At 42.8% G+C, this 27,594-nt stretch overlaps 1 protein-coding gene across 10 annotated transcripts in view; it reads left to right on the forward strand.

Annotated features, from left to right (window-relative positions):
* The window catches only part of ANKS1B (ankyrin repeat and sterile alpha motif domain containing 1B), a gene marked incomplete at its 5' end in the record, with an annotated part of 1,134,786 nt that overhangs the window by 1,024,604 nt on the left and 82,588 nt on the right, over window positions 1-27,594 (forward strand). For all 10 annotated transcript variants that reach the window (XM_080810753.1, XM_080810755.1, XM_080810756.1 and 7 more), the window contains one exon: window positions 26,190-26,297. In XM_080810753.1, the coding sequence (XP_080666879.1) occupies window positions 26,190-26,297 (108 nt within the window). The remainder of the gene's footprint in view (window positions 1-26,189; window positions 26,298-27,594) is intronic.

Genomic DNA, 27,594 nt, shown 5'->3' on the forward strand with positions numbered 1-27,594 from the left:
TCGCATATGTGAATGTTCTATTGAAGTTGTTTTGGTAGCTTGAGCTCCCAAACTGTCTGTTCTTATTTGTCAGGTTAGAAATCCTGGCATTGGACCCCTTATTTTCCTCAGGAACCAACTCAGTTCATGAGAGTGAGAATGTCTTCAGCAAAATGTATCACAACAAACTAAACCCAACATTTTTAGCAAATAGAAAGTCCATGAACAGGGGCGCCTGGGTGGCTCAGTGGGTTAAAGCCGCTGCCTTCGGCTCAGGTCATGATCCCAGCGTCCTGGGATCGAGCCCCACATTGGGCTCTCTGCTCCGCGGGGGGCCTGCTCCCTCCTCTCTCTCTGCTTGCCTCTCTGCCTACTTGTGATCTGTCAAATAAATAAATAAAATCTTTAAAAAAAAAAGAAAGAAAGAAAGTCTATGAACATAAGCATTTACTCACTTGCCGGAGATCCCATAAAGAGACAATAACCCTAAAAGAAGGTGGGAGTCCTCTTAATTTAATTGGATAATATGTGTTCCTCTCTTATCCCACGGGAACCAGGTGTCTCCCAAGACTCGCTTCCTGAAGGAAAACGGGGAGACGTGCTAAGACCGTGTGTGTAGTTAGATCTGGGGCAGAACCCAGGTCAGACATCACAGTTTGCAGCAGTGGTGAAAAAAATTTCTCCTCCTTGTTTCGTGGCTCCTTCCTGCCCTGGTGGAGTAAGGGTCAGATTCCCTAGCAAAGCATTACGACACCGAGTTCAACCCCAAACCGTTCTTCCAGCCTTACTTCGCAAAGCGCTGCGGAAAGGTGCTCCCTCTTCCCGCTGGCCAGGCTTCCTCTAAACACAGCGTCTGCAATCCAGCCACTTTCTCCTGATCTGAGCTATGCTGTTTCGTTGATTCCAGAGCTTTCTTTCTTAGGCCTTGGGGAATGGGTTTGGGGGGGTGCACAGGGAGAAGCTGCAGAATCCATTGAATAACTAAAACTACCCAAATCTGCCTGGGCACCGAACGCTGTCAGGAATCGGAATGCAACTGGCAGTGTAACTATTGTCACATAGGCGGGTTATGGTATTTTTTAACATTAAGAGGGGAAAGCACCATAGTATATTCTACAAAATGTAGTTGTGTATGTGTTTACATACGTCTCCCTTTGAACACTCTTATTTTAGGAACCATTTAACTTTCTGTTTTTAAAATAGTTATAATGTCCTTATACATGTCCTCAGCTGCCTTGCAAAAACGTGAGATCAGAAGCCATGCCTGCATTCCTTTCATGTTTACTGATCCCATAAATAGCTCTTCAGCCCTTACTTTAGGCTTGTTAACCCTCTGCGCTAGTCCCCTTCTTTCACCCGATCAATGGCCTGGCCTCTCGCCACACCCAAGCGGGAAGGGAACTAGACCTGTTCTGTCCGAACTTCCTACCGGAGGGCGGGAGGAAACTTGGGAAGGCGATGGACAGGTTTACGGCGTAGATGGTGGGGATGGTTTCACAGGTGTGTACTTCTCTCCCAAGTCAGCAAGTTATAGACTTTAAGGAAGCACAGCTTTTTGTAGGTCGATCGTGCTTCAATAAAGTGTCTTAAAAATAAAGAACTTACTGTTTCTCCATCTCTAGACATACCCACGTAACCCCGAGACTTACCGGCTCAGACAAACATGTGTTGCTCCTTTTCTCCAAAGCCACCCATTCTGTCTGTGCTCTGGGTCCGTCTCCCTTGCCCCTCTCTGAAATTCTCTGTTCTTATCTCCTTCTTTTCGCTTCAGGCCCCCTGCAATGTCACCCCACTGCTGAGATCACTGTGCTTCCCCAGAGTCAGAGTGTCTGCGGTTCCCCCAGCCTTGCTCACAACACACCCCACTTCTAACTCATGCAGGTCCATCAGCACGCGTCCCTTCTTCCTATGGACATACTACTTCTCCTCCAGGACCTAGCTCACACTGTCCTTACCTCCTTGAAAAACGTCCTTGGTCCTCTCAGAAGGTGACTTTCTGTTCTGTGCTTCCGTGGCACATTGTCTTTTAATATAGTGCTAATCACAGCCTGGCAGGGTGATTTCTGATGTACACACATGCTTCCCCGTCATGAGAACTCTCTGAGTTCTCACTGAGAACCCCTGAGAACTCACTGCACCCAGGGGGTTGTGTCTCATGTCTCATTATGGCTCCATTGTCCGGCTTTCTCATATCATTAATATTTTAACAAATGTTTGTGGAATAATTGTACTTTCTTTCCTCTCACCAGGAAGGACTTGATAAGAGTAAACATTCATGTCCTATCATGTCATGTGTGTTCTCAAGTAGAATTTTTCTTTGCTAATGTGCCTTCCTAATGATCCTTCTAGACATAGAAGAAAATATGCTTTAATAGTTGTCTTGGCTTTTCCTCTTTGTCCCTAACTAGTTGCAATCATCTGTCCTCTTAGTCTCACAGAGATTATTGAGGATCTGCCTCTGGCCAGCCTCCCCCTCATCCTCATCTTCTGTGACCCGACCCCATGTAAGCTCTAGAGCAAAGAAGCAAACGAGTGCACTGACCACTGTCCTCCCAGTCATATTAAACAATAAAGCATAAGGAAAAGGCAGTATATATTAATCCAGTACCGAAAAAATGTACATGTGTGTGTGGACACACACACACACAGACACAAATCATTTCTTTTTGTTAACATGCAGTTTATAGACATGTAGTCAACACACTCAGTGTTTTCAGCAGATCTATGAAGGAGGTATTATCATCATGTCCATTTCACAGATACAGACGCAGAAGCAGAAGCTGGGAACAGTGAATACCTTCCCTGAGGTCCAGCCTCTGAATGTCGGAGCTAGGAATCAACCTCGGAGCTGCCTTATCTCCAAACCAAGGCATTCTGTTACTCAAACTGCTTCGAAAATCGGGAGAATCGATTCGCATTAATGATTGTATGGCTTGTGTGTGTGACTGTGGTAGATTATTCATAGCTACACTGTGTTTACATCATAAAAATATAAATTATTTATTAGGCCACAATGGATCAGGCCTCACGTATGTTCCTACCTGCTGATCTATGCACCTCACAGACAAACATTGTTCACTGAGGAATGATTTATGTTTGCAGCTTTCCTCTTAGAGGACACTCCATAATTCAGATAAGAAAATCAAGACCCAGAGAGGAGCAGACCCTCCCCAAAGGTCAGAATGCTAGAGGCCCAGAGTATAAAGCCCAACCCCAGTCTGACTAGCCCTGCTTTCTGAGAAGCACAGTGCATCAGCCAGTTTGTCTTGAAGAAGCAAAGTTGACTTTCCCCATGTCTCAGGATCCCAAACAACAGACTAACTTGGGGGGACACCAGCTTCACTTGGCAGTGCCAGTTGTAAAGAGAAGATGGAAAGACAACAAAGGCATTTTGCAGTTCAAAAATATTTGAAGACCTTTAGTCTCTAAAAAGTCATGGGCTAAGAGCCCGTTTCGAATTCTGCATCCCCACCCCCAACCCCGCCTTCCCAGATTTTTCATTCTGATTATATATTTATGTAAGCAAGTCCAAGCTTTGAAGCCAATGGAATGCTAGAAATTTTATATGGGTGGGATAATGGGAAAGAAAGAAAACCCAGGTTATTTTAGCCTTCATTTATTTTCTTCAGGTAACTGTATAACAGGTGTTTCATATTGTTTGGGTGAAGTGATCGTTTTCAACACCAGAAAATTAAATGCGTTCCCAAATATGCTTCTATTTTCAAAAACTGATGAATCAGCACATTAAGCAGCAATAAATGACGTGTGGGGATATTTAAGGCAGTGAAGCCCTTCGGGATGAGCAGATCAGCAAAATGCAACCACAAGAACAGGTCTGGGCACTATAAATATGGCTCCTGCACATTTCACCTCTCCTGACAACCTTAGCAGGGATTTAGAATTCGTGTTCCTATCTTTAGAATTGTCAGAGAAGGTATTTACTGAAAAATAAGTATTTCACAAGGAGGGAGTTTGTAAAGAGATTGTTTCTAAAAGACAAGAATTGCTTAGTAGGATTAAATCATTCAGTGGGTGTAGGTGAGATCTTCAATGACTGCCATTTTCATTAACACTGGGGAAGGAAAACCATCATTCCCCTACTCTCGATTTCCAAATGGAAAATGCACCCCATTGCTCTGAAGCCACCGCTTTTGCAAAGCTATTGTGCCATCAGAAATATATTCCTGGTGTCCAAAATGTGTGTTAGAAATCTGTCAGAAAAGCCATCACAGTGTGGAACTTGGAATTATATTCTAAACAGTCACCTGGCTTTGGCTCCACAGTGAGAAAGACTCCGTTGCTTGCATAACCTCCCTAAACCCGTTTCCTCATTTGTAAAATAGGAGATTATATTACTTTCCATACAGGTTGTAGGGATCTGATGGGATAAATTATGCATAAAGCTAGGCCTGTAAACTAGTTTTATAGAGCCTTCCAGCCATATCACTACATATCATCTCCTCGTTTTAAGCCTTTACAGTTTATTTCAGTGGTAGAAATGCAGAGGAACCGACTCAGTTAAAGCACCTCTCGTGCCCTAAAATATGTAAATTGTTTCCTACAGTACCATTTCCTGGAGTAGTTTCTCTTCCCACCCCTGGCACATTGCTGATTCCCCTGGCAGTCACACCACCCACTGAATGGTTCAAACACTTTCCTGGTCTACTTTGAGCAACTGTGAGTCCTTCTGTCTGCACAATTATTTTTATATGCCATACATATTTAATTAGGAGAGCAAGGAAACTACTCCAAGGTTGAGGAATAGTGATGTGTGTGTTCTTCTCCTCTGGTCTCGTGTGTGGACCAGGTTGGTTGGCATGTCTTGCTGATGAGACCAGAGAGATGGCCTCAGTCCACATGTGAGCACACTCATGGCTTCATTCCTGGTCCCAGAGCCTAACTCAGCCTAACTGTGGGACACGGTACCCTGGGGGTGCCGAGTGACCCTCTGTCACTCGTCTTACCACCTCCAAGCTAGCATCATTTGTTCATTAGAACAGTGCATAGCCTCCAACAGCCTATGAGATGGCAAGCCCATGCTAGGTGCTGGGCTGAATCAAGTAGTCATGTTTCCTGCCCTCATGGGGCCTATTATTCTAGCTGGAGAGGAAGACAAGAAAGAAGCAGACAAGTAAACGTAAATTCTAAAGAGAACCGTGTGAGAAATTAACAGTGCCATGACTTTATTCATTGGATCTGCTTAAAGAGGGTGGCCGTGAAAGGCCTCTCTGATGGGGCAGCATCTGAGCTGGGTCCTGAGTGTGGAGAAGGAGCCACCCCTCTGAAGAGTGGAAACACTGTAAGTTTCGGAGACCTACAGTGGGCCCCTCACACAGGGTGCTGTGGCTATGAGAATGTGGGCTCCGGTCAGCCTGCGCCCACGGTGATAGGACAAGAGACAGGTTACCATCCTCCCCGTGGGTCCTTGCTGGTATTGAGAAGCTTTGCCCAGCCTGAGGAGAAAGTGTATCCTGCCCAGTGGCCGATTGCTCCCCATCCAGCGACCACCCCACCCAGTCCCCAAGGGGATTTAGCTGACACAGGTGGCATGGATTTAATTTTATTCAAGAGCCACGCCTCTTTGAAAAAGGATTGAAAACAGTAAAGTTCAGCTATGTGACTTTGGAAGGCAAAATTCATTCTTTTCCCATAGTTCAGATCCAGATTTTCATGTTTTAGGAAAGCGGAGCCATAAAAACAGAAAGAGCTCAACAAGCTCTCTGAACCATGGGTGAGAAGATGCCTTTGCCAGTCAGAGGGTCCTAACACAGCATCCAGCTCCGATCGCCTCTTGCACTTTTCTAGAATTCTTGAACAAGAATCTGAACATACTTTCCTCTTTTTTTTCTTAAGATTTTATTTAGGGGCGCCTGGGTGGCTCAGTGGGTTAAGCCTCTGCCTTCGCTCAGGTCGTGATCTCAGGGTCCCGGGATCGAGCCCCGCATCGGGCTCTCTGCTCAGCAGGGAGCCTGCTTCCTCCTCTCTCTGCCTGCCTCTCCACCTACCTGTGATCTCTGTCAAATAAATAAATAAAATCTTAAAAAAAAAAAGATTTTATTTATTCATTTGACAGAGAGAGAGAATACAAGCAGGGGGAGTGGCAGGCAGAGGGAGGAGAAGCAGGCTCCCTGACAAGCAGAGAGCTGGATGTGGGGCTCAATCCCAGGACCCTGAGATCATGACCTGAGCAAAAGGCAGACACTTCACCGACTGAGCCACCAAGGTGCTCCCCTCCTCTTACTTTTTTATGTCACCTTTTTTTGTAGAACAGTTTATATTTTTCAGAAGTTTTCACATCTTTTTTGGTTCCTCATGATAACTCTGTGAATGAGGACGGCAGGTTTGGAGTATTAATGAGGCCAACAGTTAACAGAACTTACTCTTTGGTTTCTTTGCAAAGTATCTCCCCTCCACAGCCATGAGTTTTCTGTGGAATACGAAATACACCTTTCTTTTCATATGGCGTGTGTGTGTGTGTGTGTGTGTGTGTGTGTGTGTGTAATCAGGGTGCTGCCCTCTAGTTAATCTGCCATCTTAAGCCTCAGTTTCCCCCATTCCCACTCTCCACCCACACCCCTGTCAATAGGGATAACAACACCAAACTCGCAGAGGGATTTTTGGCGATAAATGAGGTAACGAAGGACCAAGAGCAGTGCCTGTGTGAGGGTCCTGTCCCCTCCCTTGGCCTCGCTTTCTCAGCACTCAGGAGAGGCTGAGCCCAGCAGCTGTGTAAAGAGTAGTACTCACAGAGCCTCTCCCTCCCCACCAAACCCGTCCTCCTCCTTTCTGCAACACCATTCTCCCAAGCCCAATTTTCTGGAGTCATCCTTAAAAAATCCTCCCTCTCCTTTACCACCTACATCCCATCCTCACCATCCCTGCCCTTCCTGCCGCCTAGATAATTCTCAGATCTGCTCCCTCCTCTCGTTGCCATTCATTTTCATTCAGTGACTGTTTGTTGAGTACCTGCTACGTGCAGCCACAGCGCCGGACTCTGGGAACAGAGTAGTGAACAAGCCTTAATTCCTGGCACTCGTCCTCACTCAAATTATTTCAGTGTACTCGCCTACGAACAGTATCTCCTTACTCCAGTCCATTCTCAGTATTGATATCAAGATTATTGTTATAAGGAAGACTAAGCCCCGATCTCATCAATTCTGATCTCATCCTTTTCCCTTCTTTAAGACCTTGACTGCTTTCCCAAAGATTTCAACAGAATAAAAAGCCCACATTTACTGAGCATGCACTACGTGCCAGGCATTGTTTTAAGCCCTTTACATGTATTGTCTAATGAAGATGGAAGACCTCATGCCTTTACAGTACCCTTAAATCTGGCTGCAACCCACCTTCATCACTTCCTGCCCTGCCACTCACACATGAATCCTTCCTTGCCAAACATAAATCCGATTTTAAAACCATAAACAGACACATCATGTTCTCAGGTCCTTGCACACCTCTGCTCTCTTGCATGATATTTCCTCTGCCTGGAATTCCCTCCCCTTAGTTTTCTACCTGGAAAACTCCAACTCATCCCTGAAAGCCTTTCTTCTACACCAGCCAACCATCTGCAGCTTCCTTAGGCACAGGAGGTCACGCCTGTCCCTGCACTTTCTTAACGCTCTGTATGCCCTGCGTAGCCTGGCATCACTGACACCGTCAACCCTGCATGTGGATTTCCTGATGAGTAACTGCGTACCACGGGCTGCGCTGTTGGGGTCCCGCACCGAGACGGGACTCTCAGAACAGAAGCTGCCGGCAGGGACCTGGAACTATAGGACTCTAACGTCTCTGTCAAGGGCACAGGCGCCAACTTTTAGAAAACCCACTGTGGTTCCTTCACAAGCTTTCTTCCTTTCGTGTTTTGCACTTTAAACAGCAAAAGTAGTAGAACTCCACGCGTGGTTAACTTTGTTCCTTTGTTCCGTGTAAGGTTAGGTCTTGGCTGGCCTGGGTGCTGTGGGACTGTCGGTAGGCTGAAGAGAGAGCGTTGGAGAGCATCTTTGTTTTTCCTCTAAAATGTTGCTTCTTTGGTTTCCATCAACTCCCATTTTGTGGAAAATAACTTATGAGCCTCTAAAAGAAGCTTTCTGCCTAATTTTTATTTTAAGTAGGCTCCATGCCCAGCGTGGAACTCAATGCAGAACTCAAACTCATGACCCTGAGATCAAGACCTGAGTGGAAATCGGGAGTCAGACACTTAATGGGCCACCCAGGTGCCCCTGCCTAAATTTTAATCGGATCAAACTGAACCCTTGGAAAAGGAGTATTTGCTAAAGGAACACCAGGCACTTATAATTTCTGACGTTTAATACCCAATTACCCATCTTCCTAAAAGTGTCCAACTGTGGGGAATATGACAGTAGATCAGGAAGTAGGGCAACAAGAAGCTTGCTGAGATGTAATCCAGCAAAGACCTAAACAACAAACAATGCTTAATGCTGACCCTTTGGAAATTGATTTTTTTTTCATTTAATTAAGATAGGGTTCTAAATAGTAAGTATGTCATGGGGTGTCTGTCTGTCTCATTTGGGAGTCCAGTAAATTTTCTGTAAGCATGAAGATTTAATCATGTAAACTGAACTAATCAGGCAAAGCTCATTCGTTCTGTTGTCTTCATGATAATTCAGATTCCCCAGCTTCCTTATAAATTGCTTGGCAGTCAGTCCAAATTAACCAGAGATATACATCTGTTTGACCTTGCATATAGACAAGATATTAGCCATGAGGCCATTCCAAGGAATAAATTCAAATTCTGACTTTAAATACTCTTGAATTTAAGCCCTTTTATGTGGAGAAGAATAGTTTATAAAACCTTTTCTCCCTACAAAAATCCTCATAAATGAGTGCCGTGTTACTATTTTAAAATTAAGCCTGTCTTTTTCAGCTTCTACATGGCTAGAGCTTTTGCAAATAGCCATGTAAATGATTACAAAATAGAAAAAAAAAAAGTGTTCGAAAAGTTGCATTTTATTAAATTGCTAGCTAGATGCAAATTTTTTCCCTCTCAAATTCACGATTTAAATTACTCAGTTTTTGGTTTGCCCAAATGTAGTCTTTTTTTAGGAAACAAAAAATAAGCCTTACTTATGTAAGATTCAAGTGCTTCATAAAACCACCATGTTAATAATACTTGTTTTTTAAACGTTGTGTTTGGAAAGGTAGCATCTCTTTTTCTTCCAGCCTCCTTAATTAGCATTTCTCATACGTGACATTTTCCTAAGAGACAGTGCAGTTAAGGAGCTAAAGATTCTGCAGTGATTTTTACCTCTGCTCAGAGTTTTCCCTCAGGGAGCCTTCATGTTCTGTCCATGTTCATGAGATATAAATATCATTCTCTATGAATCTTGGTGAGAGAAGAGATTGAACCTAAATAAAAACACGAAATACTGGGGAATGGAAGCCACTTTCATCTCAAAGAATTAAAATAAGAGATTTCAACAGTTGAGGCATTTTGCCTGAAATAATGTTGATAAATTCCTCTAAAAGTTGAGATTAGAATACTTCTGTGGCAAACAATAATTTTTCATATATAGGAAGTGAACTTTGGCATTTAAATTCTTTTTTTTTTTTTAAGATTTTGTTTATTTATTTGACAGACAGAGATCACAAAGTAGGCAGAGAGGCAGGCAGAGAGAGAGGAGGAAGCAGGCTCCCTGCTGAGCAGAGAGCCTGATGCGGGGCTCGATCCCAGGACCCTGGGATCATGACCTGAGCCCAAGGCAGAGGCTTTAACCCACTGAGCCACCCAGGCGCCCCGGCATTTAAATTCTTTACCAAAAATCCCAAATTACTTGAATACTGTGAAGACTGAACTAAAGATTTCAATAGGAACATTTAATTTAAGCATGGGTGGGGGAGGAAATGATGTAATCAATAGGTATGATAATAACATTGTAGCATTTTCATCATTAATTACACATTTTATGGATATCAAGTATCTACTATGTGTATAACATACTAATTAATTAATGACATGCTCTATAATCTCATCATTCTAGCACAGTGTAAGAATAAATTCCCGATTCTTCATCATATATAATTTTTGCGTCCAGCTTAATGTTACAATTATCTTGAAGGGAAAAATGAGTAATTCCTCACTGTATGAATGACATTATAGGTAGGTAATGAGTTCGGTGACAGTTGTATATTAAACTCTATTTTCTACCAAATCCTAAATCACTGTTCATTACTTGATGTTCACTGGAGGCTTGTAAATTGTAACGAATTATATTGGCAAGTAGGGATATTACTTTTCTATTTGATAGTTCAACATCTATTTTTTAGAAAGCGTTGTTCTTCTTTATGCTTTTTTGTTTCGAGCTCATAAATTTGATCAACAAGCTTACAAACCTTTCACAAAATAAAGATACTGTGCTTCGTTTTTTTGTACAGTATCCTAAGTAGATTTTTTTTGTTGGAGCGTAACTAATTTGATACTGTCATTCAGAGGTCTGTGCCTATTATTTGTTTTGAGATTTCTCTGTCTGGGTCTGGTCTGGTTGTTTTTGAGCCGCCTTCTAATATACTACATGCTAGGAATACAAAGAACATAAGGCTTATTTCTGCCTTCAAGAAGAAAGATTTTGGCTCAAGGAAACATGTAAACACCTAGCTATAGCTCAGGACGGTAGGTGACAGGGATGGGTGACAAGGTTGTTGGTGGAAGTTTCATCTTTCACAAAAGGAATATTTGAACTTGGTCTTGAAATACTGAAAGATGTGTAGGGGCTCACCAGGTAGAGAGGAGGTGACAGACATTCAAAAAGAAGGTGCAGTTCCTATGCCTTAAAAACCTGAAAGAAGTGTCCCACTTTATCACAGATTAATGCTCTAATCCCCAAAGAATCCTCCACCCCCCAGAAATATCACTTCTTTACATGTCTTTATAAGACAGTTTACAGCAGAGATTCTCAGCTTATCCATGGCGCAGTCAACCTGGGCACTCACAGTGGCCATCCCTTCCCGCACAGTAGAGGGGGACAGGACCAGCACCGTCAGCAGCTAATTAACTCCGTTGTTTTAATGACTCTCTACTTTCCAGTTTTGTCAATCATGGCTGCCTTGGGCAGAGAGAAAATTGAAAGATGTTCACCACCCCACAAAAGGATTATTTTTTTTTTATTGTAAACGCTCCATTAATTGGAATTTTTTATTTTCGTTTTCTAAAGATTTTATTTATTTGACAGAGAGAGAGAGCACAGCAGGGGGAGTAGCAGGAAGAGGGGAGAGGAAGAAGCAGGCTCACTGAGCAGGGAGCCCGATGTAGGGCTCAATCCCAGGACCTTGGGATCATGACCTGAGCCAGGACCCTGGGATCATGACCTGAGCCAAAAGCAGACGCTTAACAACTGAGCCACCCGGGCACCCCTAATTGGAACTTTCAGGTAGCTGGTGTTGTCAGCTCTTGCTTTCGGTGTGTAGCAACAATGACAAACAACGGTTCCTAAGTATTTATTAAAAAGAGCAAAACCTTCTGGGATGTTGCTGGGGCCAGCGTGCGTTTCTCCTCAGCCACCTTCGGTGGCAGCACTATGGCCCAGTGACAAATGATCTTCACAGAGCATGACTCAGACACTGTACAGTATTCCAGATAGCCAGAAAAAACTGAAGGTCAGTCAGCAAACTGCACTTAGGTAAGGGAGGAAAAAAAGTGTTAGTATTATATTATATATATATAATATATAATATATAATATATTATATATTAAAAAGTATTAGACATATATAGATTTTACATAGATATATATTGTTATGCCTAATATATATTATATTCAATATTTAGAATTATTCCTAAATATTTTATGTACTATATATATTGGATTATATCTATACACACACATCTATATAATGTATTGAAGAAGAGTATGTATTGTATATTATATAATATTTGGAATTCCAAGTGTTATATAATGAATATAGAACATAATATGTGTGTGTATATATTTAAGAATATAAATTTATATATATAAATATATATACATATATAAGAATTCCAATAAGGATTCCAACAACAATGGGTGAAAAAGTGTCATTTAACCATAAAGTACACTAATGTAAAAAATTAAGTGAAAATTTTGTATATTATATGTGCATATCATTATACTAAGGTTACTTAACATACCACCTCATTATGTAAAGGTAATTGAAGTTTTATCATGTAAATATGCAACATTGAACCACTAATGCAGCCCTTGAAAATTACCTTAATTAAAAAAAATGTTTTCATTATCTGAGAATCATCACTGGCTGGCGGAGGTTTCAGATTACCCTCAAATTTCCCACTACCTTTTCCTGGCCAGGGCTTCTGCTTCTGGCATGAAGGGTTTTAGAACAATGGTAAGAGTAAAAGGAATAGAAGAAAAATTGACAGAATCATTCCTGTGGTAGTTATATTAATGAATAAACTTGAAAAGACTTAGATAAACTGTAGGGCTCATACTGTAACAAAATGCCAGTCATTTCAAGAAGCCCTCAACCTTACAGTTAAATGAGTATCTGGGAAAAGAGAACAACTTCTTTTTTTTTAAGATCTTATTTAATTATGAGAGAGAGAGAGAACACAAGAGGGGTGAGGGGCAGAAGGAGAAGCAGACTCTCTACTGAGCAGGGAGACCGATGCGGGGCTTGATCCTGGGACTTCAGGATCATGACCTGAGCAGAAGGCAGACACTCAACCGACTGAGCCACCCGGGTGCCCCACGATCAACAACTTTTGAGCATATGTGGGCCAAGCGCCATGCTAGGTACTTCTATTAAAATGGCCTCCCTTGGACCTCATAACAACTCTGACAGTGAATATAATGAATTTTGGAAGTCAGAACTGGACTGAGATCCTGGCTTTGTCACCCACTTCGGCAAGTTCCTAAAATTCCTTAGCCTCGGTTTATTCATTCCTAAAAGGAAGATAGTTACCAACCTTGCAAGACCAAAATGGTAAGATCAACAGGCCGATCTGCATTCTCTGTGTGTTCTCCAACCCTCAGTCTTGTGTTTTCTACCAGACCTCCTCTTGGGTTCAACTGAGAACTCAGATATTTCTTTGCACTGTGAAAAAGTGATCTCTTTGATCACCCACCTTGAACGCGCACAGTTGATTTCTTTTTGGAACCGTAGTGAAGAACATTACATTTGTCCCTGTCGAATTGCATCTTTTTGGTGTCAGCATGGCCTTTCAGCCAATTGAAGGAATTTGGAATTTTGCATTGGCCTGTTACCGTATTAAATATCCTTCACAGTGTTATGGCATTGAGAAATCTGATAAACGTTCCTCTTACGTCTGCTTTGATGCCGTTAATAAAAATACTGAATAGAGCAGAATCCAGGGGCAGAGCCCTGTGGCATTCAATCAGTGGTCCCCCTACAGATTGAGACAGAGTCATTCATCATGTCTCTTGGGTGTAGATGTACAACCAGCTGTGAATCCAGTTAATTTTTCTCTCATAGAGCCCACCATCTTCGTTAGAGATAATGAAAGACTTCATCCAGTGCATTGTTGAAACCAAAGACACTAGATCTGTGGCATTCTCCTGGTCTGTCAACCTCATACTAATAACCCTGTCAAAAAGGGGAAATGAATACAGTGTGACAAAACCTTGCTTTTAATGAGACCACTGAAGTTCGGAAAGAAGAGTGGCTGATGGCGCAGGGGCTGTTCGCAGAGGAAAGACACCTGGCCGGTTACTGAACGCTTCTGGCTGTGGCATTGCATGGAGGAACGGACCGAGTCACCAGAGAAGGCTCGGCCCTTGCGGTTCAGAAACCAGACTTAATCAAACACCGAAGTTATCATTTATTGAGATTGATTTTATGCCAGGCTCTGCGCTACATACTTTCCATGTTATATGAAGAGGTAAATACTATTTTTAGCATTATTTTGACGAGTTAGGTGAAGCTGAAGAGGTTCAATAGTTGACCCAAAGTCATAGATAGCAGGTGCCGGAATCAAGGCTCACACCCATGTCACCCTGACATGGAGCTCCGCTCTTAACCCCTGCGCCCTCTTGAGCAGATCTTGGTGCCTCACTGGTAGTGATTTAATTGACGAGAGAACAGCGTATGGACAAGATTTCTGATCTGTTAAGCTGCATTGAGAAGAATTCTCTCATTACGGTCAAAGACTCCCCACCCCCCACCTTCAGCCCTTCCTTTCCTGGTATCTGGGCATTGGGAAACCTGATGATGGGATTGTGCTTCCCAGTGCTCATGCTATGGAAGGAAAGGGAGCTCTGGGGGCTACCTCCGGGGGCTCAAATATGAGGCCTGATGGAACAGTCTCTGCCCAGTGACGGAGAATACCTCTTACATAATCAAGGAGCTTCCTTCTCCGGGTTCAAGCCCCCTCTCCCAACCAACAGTGCTGCTAAGGCTGGGCTTTCTGGGTGTGTTTATCCATTGTTTCACCATTGGGATCTGCCCTCCACACTTGCTTCCACGCCCACCCTACTCTGACACACACCTTCTTTGTTTAGACAGGTGTCAGGATCAAAGATTAAGTGATAGAGTGCTGGTCTATTCCATTGGCTCTTGCGGGGCCAGAAAGTCATTCTGTCTCCGTTCACGCTGTGGGTGTGATTAATTTAGTGCTTCGAATGCAGCCCTGTTCCCAAGTGCTTGAGGGAATCTCATTATCACCACCTGTTAGCCCTGCAGAATCTACAGGGGCTCCTAGTGATCACTACCTTCTCTTCAGACGTGCCCAAACTATTGCGGGAACCATTTAGAAAGCGTAAGCATTCTTACCCCAAAGTGTCTTGACTAGGAGAATTAAGACACTTAACAGATAAGTCATAAAAGACACTTAAAAGTTTAAGACACTTAAAAGGTAAGTATGTAAGTACTAGTGTGCTACACACCTGTAACAAAGAGTGTCCTACTCGACCAGTAGCCTAGAGGTAAACAGCACGATCCCCCAGAGCAAAGCTGCCCTCTTGGTCACATTTCCTTTGAAATATACTAGACACCCTGCAGTTTATTGGCTGCCCACCGTTTTAGCTGGTTCCTAGTACCCTCCAGGAGGACAGTGGTTTCTGTCTGCCGCAATCTGAATTACAGCCTTCAGGAATGGCCTGATTTATACTATGCTTACTGAATACTGAGTGCTTTCTCCCAGAGTTTTTCATTTTTTTAAAGATTTAAAAATTTTTTTTATTTATTTGAGACCAAGAGTGAGAGCACGAGCAAGATAGAGCAGCAGAGGGAGAGGAAGAGGGAGAAGCAGGCTCCCTGCTGAGGAGGGAGCCTGACATGTGGCTTGATCCCAAGACCTTGGGATCATGACCCGAGCCAAAGGCAGACGCTTAACCAACTGAGCCACCCAGGAGAACCATGTTTTTCATTTTTTTAACAGCTTTATTGCAATATAATTACAGATCATAAAAGTCACCCATTTTAAGTATACAGTTCAGTAGTTTTAGTAAATTTGTACAATTGTCCAACCAATAATGCAATCCAGTTTTAGAATGTCTTCATCACCGTAGAAGGTCCCTTCATGGTTGTTGCAGTCATCCCCACTCCTGTTCCTATCCTAGGCAACCGCTGATCTGCTTTCTCTAGAAATGTTATATAAATGGAGTCATACCACGTGTATGGCCTCTTGCACCCAGCGTACTGTCTTTGAGGTTCACCCATGCTGTGGCATTATCTTTTGTCTTTTCCTTTTTATTACCAAGTAGTATTCCATTGTGTGAATATATAGATTTTACTTATCATTTGCCAGTGGATGGGACATTTGGACTGTTTCCAGTTGTTAATTATGATGAATAATGTTGTTTAAAAATTCATTTACAAGTCCCTGTGTGCTACCTAGGAGTGGACTTGCCGGGTTCTATGGTAAGAAACTGGGTTATAATGTGAGATACCGGCAGTTCTCCAAAAAGTAGATGTGCCACTTTACATCTCCACTAAGAAGATGAGGTTCCAGTTTCTCCACATCTTCACCATCACTTGGTGTTGTCAGTTTTTGTTTGTTTGTTTGTTTGTTTGTTTGTTTTTTAACCATTCTAGTGGGTATACAATGATTCCCAGGTTTACTGTTACAGGATTCTCCAGGAGATGAGGAAGCAGGAGGAAGTGTGGGTAATAATGGAAGTAAAGGGATCATTAAAAATCTGTCCCTCGGTATCATCCTGCTTTCTCATCTTGAGCTTGTCCTCGGCACCCACAACATCTGTTTTCCCTAGAAATACTTTTTTAAACCCCTGACATTCTCTTTTCCCCCACACATGGATGAACACCTGATTCTAAAGTGCAATAGTAGCTAGCTAGGCTAGGTAAAATCCATGGATGCACTTTTAAACCTTCATTTTAGCTAGTTTGAGGTAGCTTTTTACCTCCTCCCACACCACGTTCTTTTATCAGAACTACTGACAAGCAACAGAATTGACTGGCTTGAATTCACTGCATCTTTCACTATTCTACCCACTGAGGGAGGGTGTTATGTCATTAAAGGAGCTACACAGCAGCACGAAGGAGGCAGCAAAAGGAGCAAAAAAGACCATTTATGATCCAAAAACTGAATAACCCTCACTTGTCCCTTTAGATGGAATTTGTCAAAGCTTCTCTCTACAAATATGGGTAGTCATGTATTTTGCATATTGAGTTTAATGTGTAGTATGTCGGCATCTGTTAATAATGAGTTTTTTTAACATAATATCATTTACAATACTGAGAACGTGCGTCATACAAGATAATAAATGATAAGCTTTATGATCTCAAAAACGGAATGAAAATCAGTTGAAAAATATCCTCAGTAGCCAAAAATTTCCCGCATAGTTAACAAAACATAAGCCAGACTGTGGCCTCTCTACTTCTTAAGATGCAGAGCATTTTTATGTATTAATAATACTGCAAAGTGATTTGCAATTTTCAAATGCTTTTAGCTCATGATCACATCTCCAAGAATAACTTCAGATGTGGGATATAGCGCATATTTCCCATTTTCTTTTGCAACAAATTTTTCCTTCAGTAATCCCAACGATTGGGTTATTGAGCAATGCAAACCAAATTTCTCCTATGAAAACCTAATTTGCAGCAAGCTGTACTTAAAAGTAACTTACAGGGAAATTAGTTAGGAACTGATTGGTTGGTTGGTTTGTTTTTTTAATCTTCTGGAGCAATGTTTATGGGAAAATATAATCAGAAAATTAGTACCTTCATCAAGAGGTAATTCAGAGAGCTTTACAAATAAACCTAAGATTCTCATTGATTACAAAAGAAGGCTTTCTACCTCCAGAACCCTTAAATGCTCAGAGGCAATTGTACCATTAAAGTCTCTCTTTGCATGCAAAGATTGTCTCATTTCCTCATAATTAGTATTTCCTGTTTATTGAGACAGACTGTATTCAGAAAACCTACATTTCCCCCTGCCCCCCTTCACTCTCTCTGTCCTTTGCTCTCTCTGGGGCTATATAACTTGGAACCTCTTTTCGTCCCCTCAGGTTGGCACAGTTGTATTTTACTGACATCTCTTACACAAACTGCTATGTGCTGATGATTTAGTAGCAGTTGCTATGGAACGTATTAGCAGAAGGACAAGAAAATCTGGAAAATTTAGTTAGAGGGATTTTTTTTTTATGAAGTGTTAGAGGTAAAGAGAAGGAGTTCCAGATGATAGGAGGTTAAGTCAGGTTTCCATCACTTGGGGCAAAGGAATTAGGAATTAGGTAAAGGAATTAGGTGCTAATGCTCAGAAAGAATAGAAAACTAGATCGTAGAAGGGGAGAGCAGTAGGACATAGATGTTCTCTTCTTTTCCTCTTTGTCTTTCAGAGATGACTCCCTTATTCATTGACCACAGCAGAGGGGATTAGATTTGAGATTTTAGGGACACCCCTCCAAGAGGTACTTGTGTGCTAAGTGCTCTGAGACTCTGGGATGCACTGACACCCTCTCTGACGTTAAGTGGGTAAGACACAGACACAAAGAAAGAGCTAACAGCTCAAGCCAGGATATACCCAGTGTCAGCAGCCCGCATATACTGGAGCAATTCAGAGAGAGAGGTTGTAGTAATCCAAGGGGAGCAAGGAAAGCTTCAGGTGAATCTTGACTTCATCCTTGCAAGGTTCTAAAAAGGAGAGCATGACATTCATATCCGTATTCATAGAATATGCGGAAGTATTGTATATTTAAGCCACAGTTGGGAGCCTGGAGGAGATGTGGCTGGAGTTAAAAATATTTTAGATTAACAAGAGAGAGGGATGGGGAAGTGAAAGGCTTGGTTCTTGATCTAAAATCTACTGAGATATTTATAATGACACACTTAAATAACAACAGTAATAGTAAAAATTTTGCTGATAGGTTTATTCAAGGATAGGGTAAAAAAGCTTAAAGTTTCTGTTATACTTAAAAGAGAAATCATGCCTTGGGTCAGTGGTTTATGATGTCTGGAACTTCATAATCATTCCCATTCAATCCACAGAAATCCCTTTTAGTCTTGGTATGCTGTGTAAACACGTATATTTAGATAGATGGATGGATGACAGATGTGTAAGTGGATGGATGGAGGGAGGGATGGAAGGATGGATGGATACATAGATACACACACATATAGATAATATACAGAAGATATACAGACCATTTTTTAAAAAATATTTTTTCCATCTACTGGATTGAGAGCCCTAGAGAACTGAATGATTTTTTGTCTTTGTGGCTTACAAATTGTGTAACGTGGTAGTTATATAGGAACGACATCCAATAAATGTGTGTTGCATGAGATGATTATTATCCCTTTGCTATCACTCAACTTTGATATCAACTCAAAGAAGTTAAAGATCACCTAGCCGGAAGAAGAACCAGGGGGAGAACAAAATGTCATGATGTTCTGCTTCAGAGCTCCTCCTATCCACCATATTATACTAGACGTGGATTATTACATCCCGAGAAACAGGAGAGAAAATGTCACAGTCAAAAATCAAATGCAAGTTCAAACGAGGATTTCTGGCATTGTGGGAGTTGAAATTGAATGACACACAAGACACTTTTGCCTGGATGCTTTCAGGTGGCAAGTGTTTAGAAACTTTTACTGGGGAGCAGGGGGAGGGGGAGGAATTTCACATTTCATTGCAATTTTAGTTCTGCAGATGAGAACAAAGCAGGTAAACTTCCGCCTCAACTTCCATTCTGGGCATCGAAGAGCACCCGAATTCCTGGGAACACTCGCCACGTGGTTAGAAGCGGCTGCGCTGAAGCCAGGGGCGCGCTCTCGTCTGGCTTAGTGGGCAAACACCTAGAAAAGGAGAGGGAGAATGACCTACCCTGTTAAAAGGGAAGGACGGTTCCAAAGGCAGGATAAAGCTGTTTTGCCCTAAATACCATTTCAATAAAAATCCCCCTCTAAATAAAAAACAAACAAACAAACAAACAAAACAAATAAAAAGGAGGCAGTCCCATGGCGGTGCTATGGCGAGTCGCTGGCGTGGGCCGCGTCGCTGCTTGCGTAATCCCCGGAGCATTCCGCTGCAGGTGTTAGTTCACGTCTGTCAGCGAAGTCTGAACCCCAGACTGTAACACATGCAAAATGTGACACCGAGGAACGTAATGTGGACTTGCGTTTGTTTTTCCCTGGAGGACTTGGCCCAGCTGGCAATAAATGGATTGAGATTTCGTGCGGAACATGGAGACAGACTGTCGCTACACAGCTTTTCTTCGTGACCATGCGCATTGTTGCAGTTTTCTCCAGTGTTTTTTGTATTGTGTCTGTGCAAACACGGCCATGAAAATGGAAATGGTAGGGTGATGGGATTTTTTTTTTTTTTTTTTTTTTTTTTTAGTACGTGGAATGTTTGCTATCTGGAAAGGAATCATAGTCTAGGGGCACCTGGGTGGCTCAGTGGGTTAAAGCTTCTGCCTTCAGCTTGGGTCATGATCCCAGGGTTCTTGTATCCAGCTCGCATCGGGCTCTCTGCTCAGCAGGGAGCCTGCTCCCCCCTCTCTCTGCTTACCTCTCTGCCTACTTGTGATTTCTGTCAAATAAATAAATAAAATCTTAAAAAAAAATCATAGTCTAAATTTCCAACAGTATAGGGAGTGGTTGCTGAATTATGCCATGCTTCTCTAAAGCAATAACTTGGTAATATGGGGTTACTCAAAATGTCTCCTGAGAGCTGGATATGTAGGAAAGTTTTTTAGCTTTAATATTGCGTGAAAAAATGAAGGGAAAACTACACTTATGTTATGGCTCCTGTAAAATATAATCATGGGGACAAAATGAAAAGGAAGTATATCTATATGTTCATAGCCTATGGAGAACTTGATCCCTTATTCCTTTTTCTGTATTTTCTGTCTCTACAGTGGGAAAGCAGTATTTTTATTATAATCAAAACATTGTTTAATGTTTAAATGCAGACAAAGAAAAAACATGTTCCGTTTATATCACGTTAAATTCACATTCAATTTATATTGTACTAAAAAGAAAAAAGGGAAGTGTCGGTACACTGACTTTCACAGACGCTATGACATAGATTGAGATGTGAGGGTAAAGGCAGGCTATTGTCTAGCAGAATTCCTACAGCTGGACCCAGAAACGTGAAAGACATAACATTGCAGCGTTGTCACTCCACACAGTTATTCTATTGGCAGGATTTGCGGCAGGGTTTCTGAAGATGTCCTGCGTAATTGATGATACTGGAGAAAATTCCTAGAGGCAGCTACTACTCTGATGAATGGATGCCAATATGAGGCAGGCCTGTGTTGGTTCCACAACGCTCCTTGCCTTTGGCCCACATTTCTCATAATAGTTGTAATAAAAACCATTAAGAAAACATGCAGTTACTTTTATTCCTTATCAGAATTCAGCAGCTGGAACCACATTCTTATGCTCGTGTGTATAATAGTTTTTTCTTAGCTAACAGTTTGACTGTGTAGTTATTCATGTCCGGTTTCTCGGAGTTTCCTCTGTATATTGCCAAATAATCCATGGCAGAAACTCAATATTGGTTTTTGAATTGAACTAAATTGGTTCAATATCTAGAATAACTAAATCCCCGCTATATTACCAGTACTTTACCCATTGTCCCCATTGTTTTCCTTTGATAAGAAGTTCACTTACACCCGAACAGTAATGAAAACCATACAGAAATCTCTACGACAGTAATCATTCCTCTGGCTTTTTGAAAACCAAAGGTTGGCAAACTGACTGGTCATCAGTTATGGTGCCTGGGGTGACAGGATTCCATTACTACCCCGTCTGCTTACAACGATGATCCGATATTAAGTTGTTCTCACACAAGGCAAACCCAGTTGCCTCAGGACTTGACTTTTCCCGTAATGACTGTCTTTCTTTGGAATAGTCTCTCTGTTATTGTCTCGCCAGTCAGATCTCTTATTGTCAACTTGGGAGATTTGTGGCCAAATGCCACCCTCCCTAGCACTCTAATATTAGCCAACTTGGATCGAATTTTGGACTTCCTCTCCTTTGCCTATATCTGCGTTTCACAAGGAATTCTGTAGGGTACCCATCTGAGCTCTTTTGGCCTGGAGCTTTAACACTTCTAAAAGCCTAGTCGAGAACTAAAGCTATATTATTTTAATGGTTTCAGATGATCAAAACCCAATATAAATGCTTTCAACGTGATAATTCAAAATAAAAACGCGATTTTAAGAAGCCTCCTAACACATGACCAATAGGGTAGCTAAGGCCAAATGGTGCAGAGTTGATGGCAAGAAAAGCATGGTGAGGGGTAAAGAGCAGGTTAAGAATCAGGTGCACGTCCCAGCCATCCTGCCACTAGCAGTGTGACCTCGGTGTTTCTGTCTCAGGTTGCATCTCTAGACTAAGAATGATAATGTTATTGGAAGGATTAAATGAGATATTGGCACATATGTAATGCACCTGGCACAGTTGCTAGCACAACTAGAACATAGCAAATGTTCAGTAAATGGTAATCATCGCTATCTTTGGTAATATGGGATCATTTCTAATAAATAAGGAGTTACTCAAATGTTTTTGACATGAACCATCACTGTATTAATTTGTTCATTCTCTGTATCTATCTGTTTACCTGATGCAGTTTTGAATGTAGGTGAGGTCCGGAGCTGAAGGCCAAGAAAGAATTCATAAGACATCTGTGGTGCAAAAAGGTGGTTTTATTAAAGTACGGAGCACAGGAACAGAACCCTTGGGCAGAAGGAGCTGCCCTGGGGTCATGAGGAGTGGCCCATTAGATACTTTCAAGTTGGGAGTGGGTTAGGGATAGTGTTACCTTCCCAAGTATTTTGGAAACAAGGTTTCCAGGATCCTGAGGGTGCTAGCTATTGTTGGCAAAGGTCATTTATTATTGTTTAGTAAACCCTCAATGATGAGACCCCTCAGATGTCTGCCCGGAGGGCCATATGCTTGGAGGATGATTGCCAACACATATCTTAGGGGGTAGAGATAAAGGAAGTTTCCAAAGGAATGTGTTAAACTTATAGGATCCTGGGGATTGGGCTAGGATTGCCTTTTGCCCTTAGCAAAGTATAAACATCCAGGCAGCTGAGTCCCAAGAGGAAGGTCACTCTGCCTGTTCTAAGGACTTGACAGTGGGCTGTAGGTAGTAAGGAAAATCAATAATTTTTTTTTTCTTTTCATACCCTCTTCCGGATAGTTCTGTGAAAGAGGCAGCAGTGGAGCTCCAGGGTAGAGAGTGCCTCAGTTTACCTCCTGTTGGGGATTAAATACTGTGCAGCGGTGGATAGCATACATTCTTATACATTAGGTCCTCGTTTTAAGCTAATAGCTAGAAAACAGACCCGTTCCTACCAGTACATGTCACTTCAATGGGAATTTTTCCGAGGTTAGCCACATCTCTGCCTGCAGAGCACCAGCAGACTTGTGTGATGCAATGAACTTTCTAAAAATCATCAAGTCCCTGTTGTTGTGGGTCAGGATTTCCATGCATCCTAAGAGTGCGGCCCACTGTGCAGGTTGCGTCGCGTCTATGGCCCACCCTGTGCTGGTTATTCTCATCGCCTCAGTCTTCATCTTCCCAACAACGTTGGGATCGGCATCAACTTCCTTCCTTTGTAGGTGAGAAAACTGAGATCGGAAGGTCCGGTCACGTGCCCCAAATGGAATCACTGGAGAGTAAACCAAAAGCAGCCGCGGAGGTTACACCAGCTCAGTCTTACCACAGTTATTCGTTATTCGCTGTCAGTTATTTGTCAGAATGATTTTGAATGTCTTTATTATTATAAAAACATTTCTTAGCAGGACCCAGGGGCCTAGGGTAGCAGCGGTGAGCATCAGGTCCAATTAGCCACTGGGAGGAAGCCAGTGGGGATTTTATGGGAGGAATTTATATTCAATAGAAGCCTTTTGGCAAAGTAATTGAGAATGTGAATAAAAGGGAATGAGAAAATGTAGTGTTTTTTAGACTTGCAAATACATTTGAAAAGGTTAATGTTGTGTTTTTCTGAGATGGAGGAATTCTTTGATCTTGATGCTTCAGGAAAAAAAAAAAGAAACAATGCAAAAATATCAGGGCATCTCTCTGGATCATTTAAATAATGTTGCCTGCAAGTCCTCCGCACTGGGAACACACTTATTTTAGCATATTTATAAATCATCTGAGGAGTATATGGTAAAATTCCAGATTTCAGATTTCCAGATGAAAACTGCTAAACTCCTCCAGGTAGTGAAGTGCCAAGCTGGCTAATATAAATGCAGAAAGACAACCCAGGGTTACGCAAGTAGCAGCATTCTGGACAGCAGATGAGCTTCTGCGTGGACAACCTTAGGGTAAGGGATTTAGGGAAAAGTAAAACAAACCATCCTTCCAAGATTAAAGGGCTTTGAACCCTCAGCTAGAATGAAGCTGGTGTATATTTTTGTCCCTAGTTATTCCTAGTGCAGCTAAAAGGCCAGCCAGAAATCAGGAGTGCTTAGAAAGGGACATTGAAAGGGGGCCATTAAAAGCAGAAAATAATCTCCTGCTCAAATGTGAAGCTGTGGTCCACTTACACCTGGAGTGTTGTGTTTTGCTCCACGAGCCTTAAGCAGCTGTGAGAAGGTACAGAGACGGACTCAGATGCTCTGTGGGGAACAGGAGCTGTTTTAGGGGGGCCAACTGCAGAGATCAGGATGAAGGTTCACAAAATCATAGGGATACGGTACTTGTGGACACTCACCTTGATTAACAGTTGCCGTCCCTGTCATCGGCAAACGTGGGTCAGAGCATAGATAGGAATGGAATAGAGCATACCACCGGTTTAAAGTCAGAATCAATTTAGTCAGAAAGGCCAATAGGCTCACTGACAAATAGGCAAATAATAATTCAAGGAAGTATGGGATGAATGCCAAAGAAATGCCTACCTCTCCCCTTTGAAACTCAAAAGAGAGTTGTTTTGGTTTTTTGTTTTTGTTCTTTTGGTGGGGGGGGGGCTTGTTTTTAGATTACTTACACTATGGGAAGAATACTTGAGGCACTAATAAACCAAATAGTCCCAGTTCTGTCCTCGTACTATATATGGGCAGAGAAGAGATAAATGTGTTTCTTATGAATGGATGCATAGTACGCTGTTTTAAAAAGTCAGTAATACTTGGAGATGCACCTACACTTTGCAGTTTACCTTGGAATAAAATAAATTTTGGAATCCGACAAACCTGATTCAAATCCTAAAGCCGCCGTGTACTGGTCCTTCGATAGGCTACTTAACCACTCTGAACTCTAGTATCCTCTTCTGGAAAGGAAGCCGTGTACTGGTCCTTCGATAGGCTACTTAACCACTCTGAACTCTAGTATCCTCTTCTGGAAAGGAAGAATACCTTCTAGAGAAGGATGTTGGGATGGTGAAAGTGGTAGCATTTGTAAAGCTCCAGGAGGGGAGGGGGCCTGAGACTGTCTGCAGGTCTTGGCTCCTTTTGTCATCTCTTCCACAGTGTGCCCTTTGCAGCACCCTCAGACTCAGAATCCCATCCAAGGGAGCCTCTGAGTCTTCCCCCAGGTGGACGGAGCTTGATTCTCGGGCTGCTCTGCTACTTTCATCAACATTAACATTCATTCTCTCATATTCATTGAACCCCTATTATTTCAAGCATTGCTTTAGGCATTTGGGAAATCATACTGATAAAAATAGATCAGGGCCCTGCTTGCAGGAGGTTTACCTAGGGGATATGGGGTACACACACACACACACACACACACACACACACACACTGAACCTGTAAACAAAGTCATTTCCGAGAATGAGAAAAGGGGGATCATAGAGTAGAGTGGGACAGGGGTTGAGGACATGATTCTTTTAATGAGAGGAGGAAAAAGGCTTTTGTGAGGAGACAACACTTGAGCTCCAGAAGGACGAGAAGGTGACATTTGCAAATCATAAGGGGAACGTCCCAGGTAAATGGACAAAGGGGATAGAGGCCCCAAGGCAAGAATGAGTATGGAATGTTCAAGGAGCAGAGTAGACCATTGTGAGCATCCTGAATGGAGGGACCCTGAGGGAGGCAGAGGGCAACCAGCCCTATTGGGCCTTGGAGCCAGGTCAGGACTCGGATTTTATTTTAAGAGCAATAGAAGGGCACCTGGGTGGCTCAGTCAGTTAAGCATCTGCCTTCAGCTCGTGTGATGCGGGGTCCTGGGATAGAGCCCTGCGTTGGGCTCCCCACACAGCCGGGAGTCTGCTTCTTCCTCTCCCTCTCCCTTAAATAAATAAATAAAATCTTTTTTTTTTTAATTTTTTTAAAAGATTTTATTTATTTATTTGACAGAGATCAAAAGTAGGCATAGAGGCTGGCAGGGTGGGGGATGCAGGGGGAGCAGGCTCCCCGCTGAGCAGAGAGCCCGATGTGGGGCTCGATCCCAGGACCCTGAGATCGTGACCTGAGTTGAAGGCAGAGGCTTTAACCCACTGAGCCACCCAGGCGCCCCAGTAAATAAAATCTTTAAAAAAGAAATAAGAGCAAGAGAAGCTATTGGAGAGTTTTCTGCTGGTAAGGGAAAAGACTTGACTTACCCTTTGGAAAGCGCTGTGGTTGCCGAGTGGAGAACTGGGCTCTAGGGCAGCGCGAGCGAAAGGAGCGGTGTCTGCTCTCTTTTCCCGCCTCCAGTCCACTGCCACCGTGCACTCTGCCCGTGCCATTCCCATCTTTCCAGACTCGAGGGCCCACTCTGATTTCACACCGCATCTCCCAGGGGGCAGAGGTAACGGCACAAATCCCTTCACTCTTCCGTCTTTTAGGAGATGTGAAATATTTTTTCTCAAACGAAATATTTAACCCAAATATATGTCGTTTCAGGTTTTAAAAATCAATTTGATTGGCCACAGGAAACGTATTTTGGCATCTCTGGGAGACAGGCTGCACGACGACCCACCCCAGAAGCCCCCTCGGTCCATCACCCTCAGGGTAAGTGCCCAGCTGGTCCGTTTCGTTCTCCACTCTTATCCTGAAAAATGATCTTGTGCAATAAAATAAAATGACCAATGCAACGGATCGGGAAGTACAGGCTATTTTCCATTGTAGCTTACCTTATTTATATAAAAAACAATCTCACTTTTGATTGTATTTTGTAAGATGAGGTTTATTTTTCTCAATTGGTTAAATATCTATTTTTGAGATTTTAGATGCACATCTGACAAACCACCACCTTTAAAGAATCGCTCCCTCTCCTCCCTTCCCACACTCCCATCTGCACCAAGTGAGAGGAAATGAGTTTTCTGTCAAACTCCCCAAACCCACAGAAAAGGAATCAATGGAGGACCACAATTAAGGAAGGACCAATTGAAAGTCAACCTTAGGGTCTTCTGATTTTTAGGCAGTGCAAGCTCGTCAGCTTTACCCACTTCAAAAATGAAAAAAGGAGACTCCAGAGAACTTTAAAAAACGAGTTCGGCTACATTTTAGGATTATGGGGCAGAAAAACTAGAGAGAGAACCCACAGAAGGGAGAGAAAACTAAAGTGGAAGGAGAAGGAAGGCAGGAAGGGAGGAGCAGAGAGAACAAGAGAACGACAGTTGATCGCCAGCAAGGTGGCAGCGGCAAGGAGCCCGCACGCAGCCGGCCCTGGTTTTGTGAGGCCTGTTGGAACTTTCCAGAAACTCCTCAGAAAGCCGGGATCTCCATGACTGCTTGGAGAGTTCCAGCTCTGTTCTCTTCAGTTAGTCCTGCGCTTGCTTCTGACCCCTCTCCTGCATGTGGCAGCAGAGGCAGGGATCGAGAACAGCGCACAGGAGCCCGGCCCTTAGATGGAGCTAAGTTCCCACACTTGATCTTAGCCAAAAGGCTGAGAAGCGATGGGAACTAAGTTCCATCTAACGCGTGCAGTGCCGCAGAAAGCCTCTTATCAGTGAGCTTCAGCAAACAGCCCGCCCGCTACCACCAGCACAGTGGAGGGCCAGGCAGGAGAGGAGCTGCTAAGATTTGGAGTCCGATTCCGTTTTTAAAGGAGAAGAAGATACACAACCATGTCAGGGAGCGCAGGAGATGTGGCTGGAGGAGGGAACCAGCAGGAACATATTGGGAGAATCAGGACACACTGGGACATTTGGAGACTAGTTGAGGGCTTTGGGAGAAATAAGACCTATTTTTCTTCCCAGGAAAGGAAGCCTCCAATAAGTTAGAGGGGAAATAAGGCTGGAAAGAGATTATTGTCTTGCCTTCATTTTGCTACACGAAAGGAGGGAAAGATTTAGGTGCCGTCAGT

This window comes from Martes martes (assembly GCF_963455335.1).
Source record: "Martes martes genome assembly, chromosome: 8".
NCBI lineage: Eukaryota > Metazoa > Chordata > Mammalia > Carnivora > Mustelidae > Martes > Martes martes.